Raw genomic sequence first — 17,394 nt, 5'->3', positions numbered from 1 at the left:
ATCGATACTTTGTAATGTTATCGAGTGTGTGCGATAAGAGAAGGGATGTACTCGATTCTATGATAGCTCTAAAAATACTCAATTGACGACTTTGTTTTCGTTTAGCGACTAGAAAGAAATTTATTTTATAATAATTGTTAAAGTAGCAGGTGCTGATTCTAAATTTAATTAAATAGCAACGAAATAGAATGCCTGCAATAGAAGAGGCACAAATAACTAAATATCTATCCAAGGTACGATGAGTCATGTTTTTTGAGTGTGTGCCTTATCCATCCTCTACTGCCCAACACGCAATATTAAAATCGTTATTTGATTAATTGAGTCTCGTTAACAGTATAAAAATGTTGCGGCCACTAGGAAAGATGTTGTGGATGTCATTACTGCGTACCGCTCCCTGACGTATAATTTAGAAAAATTTGGTGAGATAAAGCCATATTTGCTGACTAAGAATTACAAATACAAACAAATGAACAATTTTTTATTGTCCCCCAGTTTTTAACGATGGCAGCGTTAAAGATTTGTTTGCATTGCAAGGCACAATACCGGTGGTCTACAAAAGTAAGTGCTGATTATAATCCATATATAAGGCAAGCTTTTAGAGTGATTGATAAATGTGTATTTCACAGACAACACCTACTACATTCCCATATGTATCTGGCTGATGGACACTCATCCACAAAATGCACCAATGTGCTTTGTGAAGCCCACGCCCACGATGCAGATCAAGGTGTCCATGTATGTTGATCACAATGGCAAGGTGTATTTGCCGTATTTGCATGATTGGCAACCGCATAGCTCGGATCTGCTATCACTTATACAAGTTATGATTGTGACATTCGGTGATCATCCGCCCGTTTACTCTAAGCCTAAGGAACAAGTCGCTGTGCCATACCCAGCGAATTGTAAGTGTTATAGAATCCAACTAACGATTTCGAGTTTTTAATAGTGTACCGAACTAGCAGCTTTCATGCCTCAACCAGGCGGCGCAGGTGCCTCCAATCAGTTTCTACCTTATCCAAACGCAAGTGGCGCTAGTGGTGGCAACTTTCCGCCTTATCCGACTGGTGGTGCGAACATTATGCCCTACCCACCAGCAGGTGGACAGCCTGGTAGCTCTGGTGGCTATCCGCCATACATGAACTATCCACAGCCTGGCTACCCAGGTAGCATTGGATATGTAAGTGCTCTCACATGCAAGAAAAAAATAAAATAAAAGAAATAATTTGTTCATGATATATATTCATCCTCATAGAATCCAGCTGGCGTAGGCACTCCTAGCTCAACAGGCACCATAACGGAAGAGCATATCAAAGCATCACTTATTAGCGCCGTTGAGGACAAGTTAAGACGTCGCATACAGGAAAAGGTTAATCAGTATCAAGCTGAAATCGAAACATTGAATCGCACCAAGCAAGAGCTAGTAGAAGGCAGTGCCAAGATAGATGCCATCGTTGCTCGCCTGGAACGTGAGGAAATTGAATTGCAGAAGAACATAGCTGTATTGCGAGAAAAGGAGGAAGAGTTAAAGAAAAGTCTGGAGAGCCTGGAGAATGCAGAGGCCATTGATCCTGATGAGGCAGTAACCACAACTGCGCCTTTATATAGACAGTTAGTAATCTGACTATATATTTAACTGTAATTGTAACTGGGTAATCGTTTGATTGATTTTATAGATTACTTAATGCCTACGCCGATGAAGCTGCCACAGAGGATGCCATCTATTATTTGGGCGAGGGTTTGCGTGGAGGTGTCATCGATCTGGAGACGTTCTTGAAGCATGTGCGTCAACTTTCTCGCAAGCAATTCATATTGCGTGCCACAATGCAAAAGTGTAGACAAAAAGCTGGATTGGCTGGCTAATCGAAAATGAGTGGAATGCGTGGGCCAGTCGTTTGCAGTTATATTTTCGTTTGCAGTCTTTTAAGTGCAACTAATTATTCAAGCCGCACACAATTTGATATGTTATTATAATATATTCGGTATTGCTTTAAGTAAAAATTGAATCTTTGAAATTAAATATGTATATGAATAAAACCCAACGTACGTTCACATGCCTACATTTAATTTTATTCAATCATGTTCGGTTTATATATAAATATATATCTTATAAAGGGAATGCTTGCATTTGTCTTGCCTCTCATACGTAAATACCAACGGTTAGTAAGAGAAACAAAATTCCAAATCCAAGGAATATTGACGCGCAGAGACTAATCAGCAGCTCCTTAATCAATGTGCTTTCCTTCGAGCTCTTCCGCGAGACAACAAATACGAAGAACCAAGCAGTAAAGAATGTACCAATTATGAGTAAAACTGTGGCTAGGTGTGGAAAGACCGCTGGATTCACCGGTGAAACGTAGCGATGCATGTGCTCCATGCTGTAAAATCAAATGAAAACGTTATTTAATGCATAATAATGCCACAATTTATTTGTTTTATTTACATTTAATTGGTACTTCGAGTTTTTGTTAATTTCCTGCACTTGTACGTGGCCCGGCTTGCAAACAGTTACGGTTGCTTTATTACTTATCGGCTTATTGCGTTATCCAACACTCATGCATATCGATTTATTTGAAAATACTGTCGATATATCGCTGCTAGAACAACAACTCATTCGTCTCTAGTCAAAACGTGGTTTTGGGTGAAATTATAATAAAGAAATTAAAATAACAAGATTTGTTTTTTAATGCTAAAAATAAACATAGTGGCAGGCAACTACTACAAGCATTGGCACGATGAGCGATGTAAGTAAATCAAGAGCAAAAATCATAACTGCGTAGCCAAGTGACTTTTCACTTTATCTCTTTCTTTTTTGCAGCTTGAAGAAATGGACATTGAGCAATTGAATGAGCTGGAATCAATTCTTTATGCCTCCATACACTACAATGATGCAACTAGTGGACAGCAACAGCACACACTAACTGCAGATGTGGATGTGGATGCACAGAATATGCCACCGCCGCAACAGCAAATAGAACAACAACAACAGCAACAGAATCAGCAACACCGATTTGTGAGTAACAAACGAATCATCAACAATGCGACTGCAAAGCCTCGCTACTGGGCTGATAACAATACCGAAACTGCAGCAATAAATGATAATTGGACATCAAAATCAAAAGGCACAGCTGAAAGTAAGTTTAATTTTGGGTTTCATATTCCTACCTACCTACACTCATACATATGCTTATACTGTGATATAAACGTGAGCGACTGCGCTGACAAAAGTGCTTTACATATGTATGTATATTCATATGTATATCGATATATTTTATGTATTTTTGTATACTAGTTAATTCGTGTTATTTATTTAAAATTAGTTATTTTTATGTGTGCGCGTTTGAACTCAAATCCAGGAATTTGAACGGGTTTTTTTTATGTATATACTTTTTTGGAGATACCAAATTTTGTATCGACGCTGCTTAGCAATTTGAAATTAATTTTTGTCGCACAAGCATTTACATTCAAAATTACGTATTGAATTCTCTGGCTAGCACCATGCTCCGTCAGATAATGGCCGCATCGCGTGTCCTACTTAATCGCATAAGCGATATTAATTACTATATTCTTGTTCTATTTTTGCTAAAGTTGTTGTGCACAATTATTTATATGGACTATTGTTATGTTTACTATGGATACGATCTGCTTTATTGGCTGGATGGGATGAGCCAAAATCCTATAGCGTATATATTTTCATACATTGTCCTCACTGTGGGCGTTCATGTTGTGATGTCATGCGTGGAGGTCACCATACTCTCCAGATTGATCAGACGCAACAGGAGCCGCTATAATAAACCGCGTCAATATTTTGAGGAGCGATATAGGCGATTTGTACTGATGCGTCTGGTGCACCAGCTGGAGAAAGCATTGCAAATGCAGAAACGTTTTTCAGAGCAATCGAATCAACCGCATGACATGGCTATACTTGAGAATTTGCATTTATCCCATCAGCAAATTCATCAAGCTGTTAACGATTTTCGCACCTCTGTGGCTATATTATTGTGGCCCAATCGTGCTGATCTACAAATGGATCCATTTATACTCTATCACATCGATGAGGGTCAGTTGAGTGATCTTAAGCGTCACGGCTACAGCCTAAGGCGTCCCGAAATGAAAGATATTCGGACTGAGAATCTGAGGAGCTTGCTAAATCCACCAGGATATTAAACAATAGCAAAACTATATTTGTATATCAATGATTTTGGCTCTAATAGCTTGCAATAAAATATATGTGTCTTTCATACAAGAAAAAATAAAGTATATATCTTACATTCTTCTCATTGTCACAGCTCCTACCACAGCCGACGAGCCCGGAACTACAGAGCAGGATAAGCGAGATAAAGACTCAACACAGAAGTCCAGCACTGCCAAGAAGTCAGCTTCTTCGACCAAACAGCCAAAAGCTCTCACTCCTGTTCAAAAACTGCTGCAGCAACAACAAATGCGTCAACCACCAAAGATGCAGCCTAAAAAACAGCCACAAATACAAAAACCACCGAAACCACAACAGAACACGAACCCAAAAACTGAAGACGATGAACCGGAACGTTTTGATCAACGACTTTTGGTGGCTATTCCATCCAATTGGCCAATCGCCAAACGTGAGCAGAAAGGGCCATTTGGAAAGGCCAATCGTAAGCTCGAGCAGCATCAGCGTCTTGCAGAGAAGCGTCAAAAATCGAAGCGTGTGCAGGCCAATAAGAAGCTAAGGCAGAACAAGGGGAAGTCCATCGAGCTAATCAGTCTCGTGGATAGTGAGAAATCCTCAGATGCGGACGATGTAGTGATTGTGCCGTTGCCACCGGTACCCATTATAAATGTCGATGCCAGCGATGAGGAGCAGGACCAGCAGCAGCCAGAACTGTCTTATCTGGAAGAGAACGCCATGGATGCAGCCGATGTTAGTTTGACCGGCGATCGGCAAACCACAGAGCAAGTCACTATGGCTTCGCAGCTGAATTCACCTTCGAGTTCCGTGTTATCGAGCGATGATTTCATTGTACAAAAGGATACGAGTCGCCTGCTGGCCGAACGTGCTCGCGCTACGGATGAGGATCTGCTCGTGCTTACAGAGAATGCCATGCGAGAAGCAGCCGAGCCAGCCAGTGAGGAGAAGGAACAGGCGGCGGACACCTCCTCGGAATATGAGTTTGTGCCGCCCTCCAGGTTGGAAGAAATCAAACAGAACTATCGTGTAGATGAGCAACAATTTCGTGCTCTGGATGTCTATGAGAGCGAATCAGATCTCACAGAGAGCGGTGTCTACTGCAAGGCCAAACAAAAGCCTGTGCCAACAATTATACGCAACGTGGACTCCGACTCGGATTCGACGGACATCGAACAGGTCATAGAGCCCACTGTGAACAAAACAAAGCGTTTGCGCAAGCGACGCGCTTCGAGCACTAACCAAAGCCAATCGGATCCCAACAATGAGTGCGATCAGAATGACACAGAGAGCGATGATGATGCAGGTGTGCAATCAACAGGTGTGCCTGGCATCGCACGCGGTATGGCTGTGGAGCGTTGTAAGCGTAAAATACGACGCATCAGTCAAAGACGCAACTCGGAGAGTGTGATTCCATCTGAGCAGCATAAGAAGAAGACACCCATTGATGACCCCAGTTCAGAGTCACCGGCAGAGGAGTCGCTGCCCACAGCACGTCAAATCGCTGAACGATTGCTCAAACAGAAGAAGGACCGGGAACGGTCTACGCCAGAGCAACGAAATGATGATACTATGGACAGCATTGGCTCCGATGCGAATACTGAGGATGAGGCAGAGATGAATGATGCGATTGTAGCAGTCTGTATGGAATTTGATAAGCAGAAGCAGGAAGTGAGCACCACAAAGTCGGACCAGGAACTGGAACCGAATCCAGAGGCGGATGCAGAGGCAGAGAATATTGAAGCGAATGAAGCTGAAATAAATAATATTGAAATTCAGTCCGAGCCACAGCTGGAAGCAGAGGTGGCTGAGGTGCAAGTGGTGCACAATTTGCCGGCGTTGGAGGAGCAAGTGAATGTCAAGGATTTGATTGGGTGGAATGATGAGATGTGTCGCTTCTACAATGACAGCTGGCATGGCGAGAATTTCAACCTGCAAAAGATACTGAGGGGCATGTCAGGTAAGTGTTTTACTTTATTAATTCAATAAAAAAATTTGTTTATATGATATTAATTGTTCAATTTGTAGGTCAACGCAGCGAGTGGCGTATTAACCATGCCGATCGCTTTCCACCTGCGCGCAAACGTTCGAATCTGAAGTGCAGTAATTGCTATGAAATGGGACATATGCGCTCCAAATGTCCGCGTCCACGCAAGCCCATCATTTGCTACATGTGCGGCATGACAGGGCATGCCGAGCCACGCTGCCCCAATGCCATGTGCCTGGGTGTAAGTCGCATATTTGATATATGCTGTGTTGTTATGTAGGGTATCTGTAGAATATAGCTAATGGTAATAGAGGCTTAGATAGTTGGAAAAGTTGATTTGAGACATACTCGTATTCCTCTTGTATCTCTACTTATATCTCTTTTCTCTAACTCTTACAGTGTGGCTCCAAGCAGTCTATCTATGTGCAGACTTGCAACAAGTGTTCGTTTCATACCCGGATGATCTGCCAGCTGTGCAAGATGCGTGGCCACAGCAGCGACAAGTGCCCCGACTTGTGGCGTCGTTATCACTCCACAGTAAGCTAAATTGATTTAATCGAAATACAAGATTAATTCTTACTTTCTTTCCTTAGACCCGCACCAATGCAGTGCTAAACAGCAACGTGCAATATCGCACAAAGCACTGCAGCTATTGCGCTCAACGTGGCCATCTCTTTGAGGAGTGTCGCCAGCGCATGGGCGAGTTTCGCAATGTAAACCACACCATTCGTATTATATCACATCAGAAGGTCTACCAGGATCGCAGTGAACCCATTAGCTATTTGACTGACTTGCGCTCTTCATTTTCCATGGATTTGCACTTTCACTTTAACTGGAGCTCGGCGTTCTCGAAGAACAGCTGCTATGCACGCTTTCTCAAGGCAGTTGGCTTGGCTAAGCCGGCGGAGAAGCGCAAGAAGAATGCTCCAGTGCAGCAGCAGCAGCTGAAGCTCTATACAAATGATTATGTGCCCAATCCACACGCCAGAGCATCACGTCGTAATTCATCAGCTACAAATTCTTCGGCGGTGGCTGAGCAGCTGCCAGCAGGACCTGATACTGCTTTGGTTGCGGCAAAAGATTCTAAAGTTGCTGCAACAAAGCCTGCTTCCGAACAAATACAGCAGGAGGAGATTAGCAGCAATTTTGAGAGCAAGTCTGCAGCATCCAAAAAATCCAGCAGCAACGGTAGTCTGACAGCTTCTAAATCCACTGTCACACCACATGATTTGGATTCGGACTCGAACTACAGTTTCTCCGAGCACTTTGAGGTGCCCAGCTCCACGACTAGAACTAATGAGCAGGATACTGAAGCACCACCGGCGAACACTGGACCCATGGAGAATCTGCCCGATATAATACCACTTAGCACAAATACTGAAGAAGATGAAGCCAATGATGTGACCATCAGCACGAACGGTCAGGGTATTTCCATGTGTGTGAACAACAAAGCAGCTCCAGCAACAGCAGCAGCGCAGCCAGAAAGTTTGCCAGATGTGCCATCAGAGGCGAAAATCCTCATGGCACGCGATCAAATCGAATATCTATTCAGTCCAGAGGGTCGCGAGTTCTTAACTGCTTCAGCTAAGCTTTGCAATGTCAGTGTGCGCATGGACTTCAAGGAATACGGCTATGTGCTGGTTATCTATGGATTGAAGAAGAACCAGGAGGATCTACAGCTCAGGCTATTGCGTCGCAATCAGGATGTCAAGCGCAAGACCACCGAATTCCAAAGCCAAAAACCGCCAAAACGCATCGATGTGCTCATACGCTTTATGCGCGACGGCATCAGCAGTTTGGCTGGAGATCTGGGCAATGCCAAGGCGCATTATTTCCGCATCAAGGAGCTGGAGCAAATGAATACCAAAAGTGGCTACAAGCTGGCCGAACGCAAGCGTCGTCTGCTCAATATGATATTATTTGGCCAGGCGGGCCTGAGCAATGGCAACATGCACTTGGATCAGCTGCTGATCATACTGAAGCGTCTGTTGAATGAGCATGCTGGCGATGAGAACGCCACAACTGCAATGCGCAATGAAATCGAAGAGCATTGGCGCATCATATTCAGTGCTTATCCACATCCCAATTATGAATCGCTGCTGCAGGCCTATTTCAAGTTAGATGTGAAGAATCGCATAAGTTCGCTGAACATTGAGCCAGCTTTGCTTGGCCAGCAGATTGTTAACAAGAAGCGAGAACGCATTGCCTCGCCACCACCCGCTGGAGCACCTGATTCCAGCAACAAGACTTCTTCGCCCAACAAACGTGTGCTGCTTAATGCCAAATGGGCTGATCAGCAGCAGAGACGACCACCGCCGCCGCCTTTATGGAAACATGATGAGCGCGCACAGTCCTCACCTGTCGCGCAGCCAAATAGTAATTCACGTAATGCTAAGCCACGCACACAGCCACATGCCAAGTCGGCGGGGCAACAGAAGAAGCAGTTGCCTCCCCCGCCGCCCATTTGGCAGCACGAGGTGCAGCAGCAGCAGCAGCAGCAGCACCAGCAGCAACACCAGCAACACCAGCAGCAGCAGCAGCACAATACCAATAACAAACAACGCATACCAAAGCAGCAGCGCGACAAGCCTCGCCCCGTCCAACAACAGCAGCAGCAGCAACAACAGCAAAAGCATTTATTACCCTTTAACAATATGCAGCAACGTACGCCAGTGGGCAAACTGCACTTGCAACAGAATCGTCCGCTGCAATCCGAATGTGTTCGCCTGCTGGTTGGCATGGAACGTGGTGATTCCCGCATCAACACGGATGCATCGAAGCCCTCCATGTTCTGGTCACGCGAATCGCTGAAATACCTAGACGACCTGTTCAAGCTGACGTCAAATTCGGAGACCTTGGAGCGCCTGCAACGCGTGCTGGATCGTTCGCGTCGAGGAGAGCTGTCGCACAACGACTATCGTGCCGTGATACGGCTGCACTCGCTAATGGAGCCCCATTGAGCGGGGTATCATCTTATCAACGGGGGACTTAGCTTAAGGGAACATAAAAAATGGAATCATAATTATGGGTATATATCAGAGATAATACCCAGCACCCAATAAATGAAATCTTGACTTGAGTTTGACTAATGTTATAATGCACTTAACGTTTATTTATTCTTTGGTTATGAAACATAGATTATGCTTAGATTGATAATACAAATAGTTAATACACCATCATGTGGCTGATTTCTTGCTCTAATGCAAATCTGTTGCAGCGCTGCAGAATTAGCTTTCAAGTAGAGAGTTGATAATACGTCGTAGATTGTTCGTTTTCTTTTTATTATTGACTAGAAAGGATTTACAAGAAATTGCGGGCTGACAAAGTAATTTACACATACTTAAACACTTCATGAAGTTTACTTTGTGGGAAAATCGGGCCAATAGTTGATGTAATATCTGTGTGTTGTTCCCTCGAATAAACGATCTAGCCAATTGCTGAGACCATCTAGCAAATTGTCCTCGAATAGCACATTCGATTCGACATCTGATTCTTCGGAGTAGTTAACCCCCAGGAAGTTACCAATCTCTGGATCATCGTTGCGATCCAGCAATTGTTTGGTCATCTTGATCATTCGCTTGGTGCCGCGTGCGCATTCTGGATGCTTGGCATGATATACGCAGAAATACTTCCGATGTCCATTTAGGGCAATTACAGTGCCAACACAATTTCTGGGATTGATTTGTAGCTTCTGATTTGTGCATAGCGACAAGCGTAGCAGTTCAGAGTACCAGGACAAGCCCTTCTCAATGAGCATATGGCCAAAGATAAGAGTTTTGGTACGTCTATAAGGCCAAACAGCTCGATGATAAGGAGGAATCAGCTTGGCCCGACTCTGCAGATCGGTTATTAATAGGATTGTGCGACAGCCGGGCTTCAGCAGACGCACTAGACCATTATATTTCTCTGCCCTTAGCTCATAAAGCTTCAACTCCGGCACATGTTTGCTCTGCTTGTTGCATTGTCCGGCGTTGTTGAGCTGTCCTTGCGCCTTTAGAGTCTCCTCCTCGGCGCGCACAAAGTACATCATGACGTAGCCAATGCCAAACATAAATGCGATGGTGCCCAACAGCGATAGAGCAGCAAAGAGATGTTCGTCTTCGATATTATCGGATAGATAGTCTACTAGATAGAGTAGCCTAGTGATCCATTTGCTCAACATGCCTTGAGCATGCTCATCCAACAAATTCTGGACGAATGCTTCGTAGGTTAATGCCTCCGACGTCTTTAACAGTCGTTGTATGGTTAGATTTATCTCATGTTTCGTGGCATTGATTGCGCTATTGTTCAGATAGTCGTCCGTCTTAATGTCCAACTTGGCACCGTCCACCCACTCGTATTTGATTTGGGTGCTATCACGCCGCCAGATGACGACGAGCCTCAATAGATTGTCCTCGAAGGAGCCCTTCGAAATGGCATTAAGGAAATCTGCCTGCTTCTCCTTGTACATATACGCAAAGCGAACTCTCTCCAAGCTATAGCCAGACTCTAGAGCAATATGCCGCAAGGCACCTCGTGCTATATCATATTCGGGCGAGTTTTCTGTAATAAGTATTACACACAAACGCTTCCTTGGTCTATTCCATTCGGCTGGGCAAACCCCTTCGAGCACATCCTGCGAGGATAGTCGGGGTAGCGAAAGGAATTGATTTGTGGAGATGATGTTGTCCAGTGTTTGTGTGGGTATATCAGCCATAGAAATGCTAGCAACAGCTCGCACAGAGTCCTCATTGAACAGGAAGAGTGTATCCAACTTGGGATTGACTTTAAAACGATCAGCCATGAGACTACAAGCCTTGCTAGTTAGATCCACAAAGCCAAAAGCCACACGATCATGGAAGGCAAAAGCGCTTATCAGATATCTCAGCCTGGTTACGCTTCGCGGCTCCAAGACCAGAGCACGCACCCGATTATCTGTCCAACCACTCAGAAACTCGTCGACATTTTCATCATTGACGCGCTGACCGATCTTAAAGGGCATCTTCTTGCGTATAAATTCGGCCAACTTCTGCTGTGTATAGATATTCTCGCGATAGACATAGCTATGCCCACCGAGCACCAGCACCATTCTTGGTATATCATCTGCTCCAGTTTTGCGCAATATAGTTGGCTCGTGGGCGGCATTTATGGTGACAAAGGATATTCCCAGTGGCTCGAAGGTGTCGATCAGCTTCTTGAACGCTCCCACAATTCGTATACAACCGAAACACCAATCGTTGTAGAACATTATAATATGCAACTTGGTCTTGCTCTTCGGTATGATGGTATGCTCAAAGTAGTTGGAAGTGACAGAGAGTTTATGATATAAGCTGATGTCCTGGTCGAACCCGAATTGCTTACCAAAGAATTCTTCCACTGGATCGAACCCAAATCGATTGTAGTTGCTGTAATCATGTTTTTGTTTTAAGAAATGCGAATCCTCGCTAGTAATGCCATGTTTATCGTAAATACGTCGTCGATCGGTGTCGCTCAACAGCTCGTAGGCCTTTTTGATCTGTACAAACTTACGCTCCGCATCCGGATGATTACTCTTATCCGGATGCCACTCCTTGGCCAATTGCTTATAAGCTCGTCGAATTTCCTGTGCGGATGCTGTGGAGCTGACACCGAGTTCCTTATACGGATCATTCATGACTGCCACACAGATGGCAATCAATGTGCAAAATATTAGCACATTGAATTTTCGAATTTGCCCCAACATGACGAGTGTTTTATCACACAATTTATACAATGTATCCTTCTTTTTTCATAAGTTTTTCTTTTTTCCGTTTTTTTTTTTTTTTTTTTTTGTGCTGGCTGCGTGCTTTTTGGGGGATGGTCCGTGCTCCAGATACGAAGAATGACAGATGAGCTTATTGATTTTTGTTGGAATATATATTATACATATATTCAAAAGTTTAGGCCGTGCTGGCAATGCACATGGCGTTCCAATTAAATTTATTTTATTATTATCGTTAAAAAAATTCCTTTTAATTATTTTTGTTACCGACAAATTATTACGCTACACCCGACAGGGTTGCCGCGGAGTATAAAACTGCATTATTATGATACCGGGAAGACGAGCAGAGTACGCTGTTCATTAAGTAAGCTTGATAAGCTTTCAATACAGAGTTTATATGAAGTTACTTTAGTAGTTAATACTATGATAAATATTTATAGTTATCCTCTTTTTGGGTAAATTTGTATTTTTGAATGGAACAGTTGAATTTTGTAAGCAATTGACATATTTCAAAAATGTACATATTGATATTGTTTCTAGCAGAGTTGCCACTGTGGTGATAAAATACCAAAAATACCGACATAAACGTTAGTCAGCACTGTTATGCTTGCCCAGCACTAGGCAAATTAAAGATAAAATTAAATAGCCAGAAATACGCGTGTGACGTGCTAATAGTTAAATAGTTGCGCTTGCAATCGTAATAGCCCAAATAGACAATATTTTAAGCAAGTGTTTGGTGCAAAAAAAATAATATACGAGCTGCGTTTGCAAAGTGCAAAACACACACACATATACAGAGTAGAAACAAATTTTCAAGCTACGGCTACGGCTACTGGCTACAGCACAAACCACTGCCCCCGCCCCCGTTGCCGTTGTCGTTGTCGTCGTCGTGTGTCTGCCTTTAGCGTTGCGTCTCCCGTATGTAAATTGTAACCCGATGGACGACGAAGGCGACCCAAACAGATGATATTCATGCTGAGAAAAAAAAAACAAAAAACAACAACTACAAAACGCAGCAAAATCAGCCGCCGCAGCAGCAGCAGCAGCAAACATGTTCATATAGCCATATTATTCAATGAGTGTGTGTGTGCGCGAGCGTATAAATGAAAAATTAGATAAAAAATAAAATGAAATTAGCTCACGCCTGAATTTCGAGTTTGGCACAAGGTGAACCGAACCAAACCGAACCGAACTGTGGATGTATATAAAAAATAATATATAAATAAAAAATAATGCTGGTGGCTAAAGACGAAAACAATTTTTAATTTTCTCTCTCTCTCTCTTTGTTGTGCGTTTGTTGTTGTTGTTGTTGTGCGTGTGCGAACCTGAAAGTGCGGCCACCTGCGATTGTAATTGTAAATGCATTGATTTACGCACACATATATCGTCGAGGATATACATATATATTTATATATACTGTGGTATATAAATACACACACTTACACACATGCTGGCTGACTGACTGATAAAAGCCTCATACCCACATACACAAATCCAAACACACACGCATACAGTGACGCCTCGTACACAGAGCTTTGTAAGTTTACGTTTATGATTATTTTGTAGCTGTTTATTTTTACATACAATTTTCGTTGTTGTTATTCCGTTTCAGTTGTTGTTGTTAACATATCTGCTCTGCTTTCCGTTTTCTATTTGATTTTGCAAACTCATTGAAAAAAAAAAAAAAATTAAAACTTAATTACATTCACGGCTGCAATAGCAGCAATAGCGTAGCAGCAGCAGCAGTGGCAACAGCAGTCGCAGTAATTGCCCCCGCCACATGGAAATTTCTTACGGTACGCAGCCAACAGAGCCAAATGTTAATTATGTGCCGCTACCAACTAGGCCCCTCACTTCTCCCTCTCTAACTCTCCTCTCTCTCTCTCTCTTTGCCTTCCGCTCCTCCACCTACTCACTGCTCATTGCTGCCACAGAAAAAAAAAAAAAAATTAAGTGAAGCCCATATTATTGACGCAGCTCGCGTCACTTCGTATTTGTTTATGCTCCACACACTCTTGCATGGGCATGCACACATTCAAACAATCACATATGCAGCCTCAAATTTTGGAGTACTGCACTGTGGATTTCTATTACATGAAGTTATATACCGATTTATATGTGTTTGTTAAGTACTAAAAAAACTAACGAAGGCTCTGCTCCATTCAAGATTATCATATATTTCATAATGATACGAAATGTCATATTTAAACCGGTATTCTCTCAAACGAGCTTTTGCTGTGCTAAGTAAAATTGCCCATGTAAATCGGGTATTCAATAATTATCCCCAATGAATTTATCAGTGAACGTTTTTCAATACGCAAAATATGTAAACATTTCTAAACATTTTTTTTTATCATGTTACCAACTTCGAGTCTTGTACCACTGTGCAAGCATTTGCTCCTGCGTATGTCTTGGACACACCGTCAGCATTAATGAACTGCATTTGTCATCGGCTCTGATAAGACGTGCTTTTTTTTCGTGTATTTGCGCGTTTTTCTACACGCGCCTAAGCCGGCCGAGAAATACAATATCAGCTCTTAAACAGTTGGAACCTTGGTAACACGACAATAAATATAACATGAGCAACAACAAAGAAAAAAACCACCAAATCAGATTGTTAATCGCGACGAATATTTCGACAATTTGGTTAATGATAGCTGAGCATTGTCAAGAGAATTTGTACAGTTAGAGGTCGGTTAGGATTCATTGAGGAAGGGCCGTTGGCCAAGGTTAGCATTCATTTCTATGAGCTTTTCTTTTGTTCATAGTAAAATAGCCAGAGCAAATTTTGGTGTTTAAAGTATGATAGAACTTTTATTATCAAATCAAAAAGTATTTGGCTCAATATTATTAATAATAGATAAGTTTTTCGTCCTTTTCTACTATTTAAGTTGTAGTTTCAGGCATTTCTTCGTATACCTATTGCTTTAGAGCTTTATACATAAGTTGAGCGCTGATTGGTTGCCAAAATGTACTCCTGATTTCATCAATCAGGGTTGCCTTTTACTATGTGTGTAAAACATGTTTTTCGCTCTATCTATTTTTTACAGAATTCTAATTTCAAAACCCGTTTTGCAGAGCTTCTTATTTTCCTTTTTTTCTGTTTTGGCACATGGCAGGAAAAAAATCCATTCATTCGCTGTAGCTCCCATATGCAGTTACCCTTCATTAGACAATCCATTTAATAATAGCTTGCTAGCTGGATATTGCATGACTAAAATAAATATTATCAATATGTATACTATAAATGTATATATAAACTGAAGCATTCACTGTAATTAATATGACACATTTGTTATTACGTTTCTCGTTGCAGTGACCAAGAAGCAGGTGACGTTAGAAGAGTTCGATTGCCTGGATTCGTCGGGTCGTCGCAATTGCTGCAGTGGCTTTTGCACTGGCACCTGAAGTGGAGGCAGACCCATCTGGTAGTTAGTGGCAAGCAAGCAAGTCCAATGTCAAATAAAATCAATCCAAAACGCCGTGAACCGACAGCAGCAGCAGCAGTAGCAGCAGCCACGGCAGTGGTGGCCACCAATACGAGCAGCTCGACCGGCTCCAGTGCTGGGAATACATCATCAGCGAACACATCGTCCTCATCCAGCTCTTCACTGTCGTCCGCCGGTGGCGGTGATGCGGGCATGTCTGCCGATCTGACATCGCTATTCGAGTGTCCCGTTTGCTTTGACTATGTGCTGCCCCCGATATTACAATGCTCGAGCGGGCATTTGGTCTGCGTATCGTGCCGATCAAAGCTCACATGCTGCCCCACATGCCGCGGCCCGTTGGCCAACATACGCAATCTGGCCATGGAGAAGGTCGCCACCAATGTGAAATTTCCGTGCAAGCATTCGGGCTACGGCTGCACTGCCTCACTTGTTTACACAGAGAAGACCGAGCACGAGGAGACCTGCGAATGCCGGCCATACCTATGCCCCTGTCCGGGCGCCTCATGCAAATGGCAGGGACCGCTCGATCTAGTCATGCAGCATCTGATGATGTCACACAAGAGCATTACCACGCTGCAGGGCGAAGATATTGTCTTTCTGGCCACCGATATCAATCTGCCCGGTGCCGTCGACTGGGTTATGATGCAGTCTTGCTTCGGCCATCATTTCATGCTCGTGCTGGAGAAGCAAGAGAAATATGATGGACATCAACAGTTCTTTGCCATTGTCCAATTAATTGGGTCGCGCAAGGAGGCCGAGAACTTTGTCTATCGACTGGAATTAAATGGCAATCGACGCCGCCTCACCTGGGAGGCAATGCCGCGTTCTATACACGAAGGTGTTGCCTCTGCTATACACAATTCGGACTGTCTGGTGTTTGATACATCGATTGCGCAACTGTTTGCCGACAATGGGAATCTGGGCATCAATGTAACCATATCTCTCGTCTAAGGATTGCGGCGTCTGTGGGGGAACTAGAGTAACTAGTATGGATGAATATGGAATATGAATCGTTTCTAAAACGATTATTATGATACAGCAATCATGTTATGTATGTATGCATGTACGACAGTGGTACATTATCAGCTTACATCATGTCATGTATGTGCGCATGTATGTATGTAGTAGGGTCAGTTAGGTCAGGTCTGTCTGTCTCTGTGTCAGTCTCCTAATTGCTAGATTCTAGGGTATTCATTTTTTCCAAAACGAGGAAACGAAAGAAAAATCATACACAGACATACACATATTTACATCTATACATATATTCAAGATCGATTTAATAAGATTTTTTGTGGGTTTTTCTCTTAGTTTAATTTTAGATTGTAAGACGTGCGAACACACAAGCAGCTAAAACATAACGTACATCCATACATCAAACATACATTTCATAAGTACACACACACCCACACTCACACACATTTACACTATGCAGCCTAAGTTTAGTTAATGTAAATTATTTTATACAAAAATAAAAACAAAAAGAGAAATACTTGTAAATGCTATAAAAGTAAACATCACTTTTAACGAAATTAACAAGAATACCAGAAAATAAAGAACATATATATAGAAATATATATGTACATATATACATATAAATAATAATTATAATATAATTATATAATAACTCGAGAGTTGTAAGCGATTGCGACAATTTTTGTTCATGCCAAAACGAAACGTAACACACACAACATTTTCTTTTTTAACTAAACAATAACAATCACAGTGTGCCCCCTCTAACTACAACAAAAAGACAGTTGAAAAAGAAAAAGAAAAGCAATGTAATATGTTTAAATTTGATATAATTTAGATCGATCTCCCGTACAAGTTGATTTTGTTTTTTTTTTTTTTTCGTAAATGCAATTGGAAATTGTTAATGAACTGATTTTGACCTTAACTCTTACTGTTTCATCATGCAACTGCAATGTATTTAGTTTTAATAACAAAAAGAAACACACACACACAAAAATGCGACAACTACAGAGGAAGAAAAATAAACGTGATTAGTAAAAAAAAGCTGAGAAGTCTTATCAATGAAATTAAAGCTATGTATAAGCAAAATAAAGTTTCTCTGAGCTAT

The 17,394-nt window shown here is 42.4% G+C and overlaps 6 protein-coding genes across 7 annotated transcripts; 4 read left to right on the top strand and 2 right to left on the bottom strand.

Annotated features, from left to right (window-relative positions):
• The first annotated feature begins 57 nt into the window (after positions 1 to 57).
• On the top strand, positions 58 to 2,057 carry LOC6581602 (tumor susceptibility gene 101 protein). 2 transcript variants are annotated; one of them, XM_002007292.4, is made up of 7 exons: positions 58 to 233; positions 335 to 419; positions 493 to 558; positions 627 to 902; positions 963 to 1,177; positions 1,253 to 1,608; positions 1,674 to 2,057. In XM_002007292.4, exons 1-7 carry the CDS (start codon positions 189 to 191, stop codon positions 1,858 to 1,860), a joined length of 1,230 nt encoding a protein of 409 aa, XP_002007328.1. In that variant the 5' UTR covers positions 58 to 188; the 3' UTR covers positions 1,861 to 2,057. The 2 variants fall into 2 exon arrangements, with proteins under 2 accessions (XP_002007328.1, XP_015017425.1); XM_015161939.3 differs by having other exon boundaries at positions 960 to 1,177.
• On the bottom strand, positions 2,046 to 2,550 carry LOC6581601 (transmembrane protein 258). Its single transcript, XM_002007291.4, has 2 exons — positions 2,441 to 2,550; positions 2,046 to 2,375 (listed from the first exon to the last, which is right to left on the bottom strand). Exon 2 carries the CDS (start codon positions 2,372 to 2,374, stop codon positions 2,138 to 2,140), a length of 237 nt encoding a protein of 78 aa, XP_002007327.1. The 5' UTR covers position 2,375; positions 2,441 to 2,550; the 3' UTR covers positions 2,046 to 2,137.
• Positions 2,551 to 2,590: 40 nt separating this feature from the next.
• Positions 2,591 to 9,250, top strand: LOC26527210. The gene is made up of 6 exons (XM_015161938.3): positions 2,591 to 2,741; positions 2,816 to 3,131; positions 4,287 to 6,122; positions 6,191 to 6,390; positions 6,549 to 6,686; positions 6,743 to 9,250. Exons 1-6 carry the CDS (start codon positions 2,733 to 2,735, stop codon positions 9,107 to 9,109), a joined length of 4,866 nt encoding a protein of 1,621 aa, XP_015017424.3. The 5' UTR covers positions 2,591 to 2,732; the 3' UTR covers positions 9,110 to 9,250.
• LOC116804308 lies at positions 3,268 to 4,266 on the top strand. The gene has a single exon (XM_032731011.2). The coding sequence runs from the start codon at positions 3,496 to 3,498 to the stop codon at positions 4,162 to 4,164; it is 669 nt and encodes a 222-aa protein (XP_032586902.1). The 5' UTR covers positions 3,268 to 3,495; the 3' UTR covers positions 4,165 to 4,266.
• On the bottom strand, positions 9,225 to 12,352 carry LOC6581600 (dnaJ homolog subfamily C member 16). Its single transcript, XM_002007290.4, has one exon. The coding sequence runs from the start codon at positions 11,848 to 11,850 to the stop codon at positions 9,508 to 9,510; it is 2,343 nt and encodes a 780-aa protein (XP_002007326.2). The 5' UTR covers positions 11,851 to 12,352; the 3' UTR covers positions 9,225 to 9,507.
• A 108-nt stretch (positions 12,353 to 12,460) lies between these two features.
• On the top strand, positions 12,461 to 16,829 carry LOC6581599 (E3 ubiquitin-protein ligase sina). Its single transcript, XM_015161937.3, has 2 exons — positions 12,461 to 13,405; positions 15,185 to 16,829. Exon 2 carries the CDS (start codon positions 15,324 to 15,326, stop codon positions 16,266 to 16,268), a length of 945 nt encoding a protein of 314 aa, XP_015017423.1. The 5' UTR covers positions 12,461 to 13,405; positions 15,185 to 15,323; the 3' UTR covers positions 16,269 to 16,829.
• The last annotated feature ends 565 nt before the right edge of the window (positions 16,830 to 17,394 follow it).

The sequence above is a fragment of the Drosophila mojavensis genome, unplaced genomic scaffold, assembly GCF_018153725.1.
Source record: "Drosophila mojavensis isolate 15081-1352.22 unplaced genomic scaffold, ASM1815372v1 contig_74, whole genome shotgun sequence".
NCBI lineage: Eukaryota > Metazoa > Arthropoda > Insecta > Diptera > Drosophilidae > Drosophila > Drosophila mojavensis.
The sequence above is the reverse complement of the archived record's forward strand: the minus strand, read 5'-3'. Positions and strand labels throughout refer to the sequence as shown.

What these genes read in the sequence shown, in the direction of transcription:
- LOC6581602 (XM_015161939.3), top strand. Translation starts at nt 189, where the DNA reads ATGCCTGCAATAGAAGAGGCACAAATAACTAAATATCTATCCAAG. An exon ending in TAACTAAATATCTATCCAAG is followed by an intron (nt 234 to 334) that starts GTACGATGAGTC and finishes TCTCGTTAACAG; the next exon opens with TATAAAAATGTTGCGGCCAC. An exon ending in AATACCGGTGGTCTACAAAA is followed by an intron (nt 559 to 626) that starts GTAAGTGCTGAT and finishes TGTATTTCACAG; the next exon opens with ACAACACCTACTACATTCCC.
- LOC6581601 (XM_002007291.4), bottom strand. Translation starts at nt 2,374, where the DNA reads ATGGAGCACATGCATCGCTACGTTTCACCGGTGAATCCAGCGGTCTTT.
- LOC26527210 (XM_015161938.3), top strand. An exon ending in GATACTGAGGGGCATGTCAG is followed by an intron (nt 6,123 to 6,190) that starts GTAAGTGTTTTA and finishes TTCAATTTGTAG; the next exon opens with GTCAACGCAGCGAGTGGCGT. An exon ending in CCAATGCCATGTGCCTGGGT is followed by an intron (nt 6,391 to 6,548) that starts GTAAGTCGCATA and finishes TAACTCTTACAG; the next exon opens with TGTGGCTCCAAGCAGTCTAT.
- LOC116804308 (XM_032731011.2), top strand. Translation starts at nt 3,496, where the DNA reads ATGCTCCGTCAGATAATGGCCGCATCGCGTGTCCTACTTAATCGCATA.
- LOC6581600 (XM_002007290.4), bottom strand. Translation starts at nt 11,850, where the DNA reads ATGTTGGGGCAAATTCGAAAATTCAATGTGCTAATATTTTGCACATTG.
- LOC6581599 (XM_015161937.3), top strand. Translation starts at nt 15,324, where the DNA reads ATGTCAAATAAAATCAATCCAAAACGCCGTGAACCGACAGCAGCAGCA.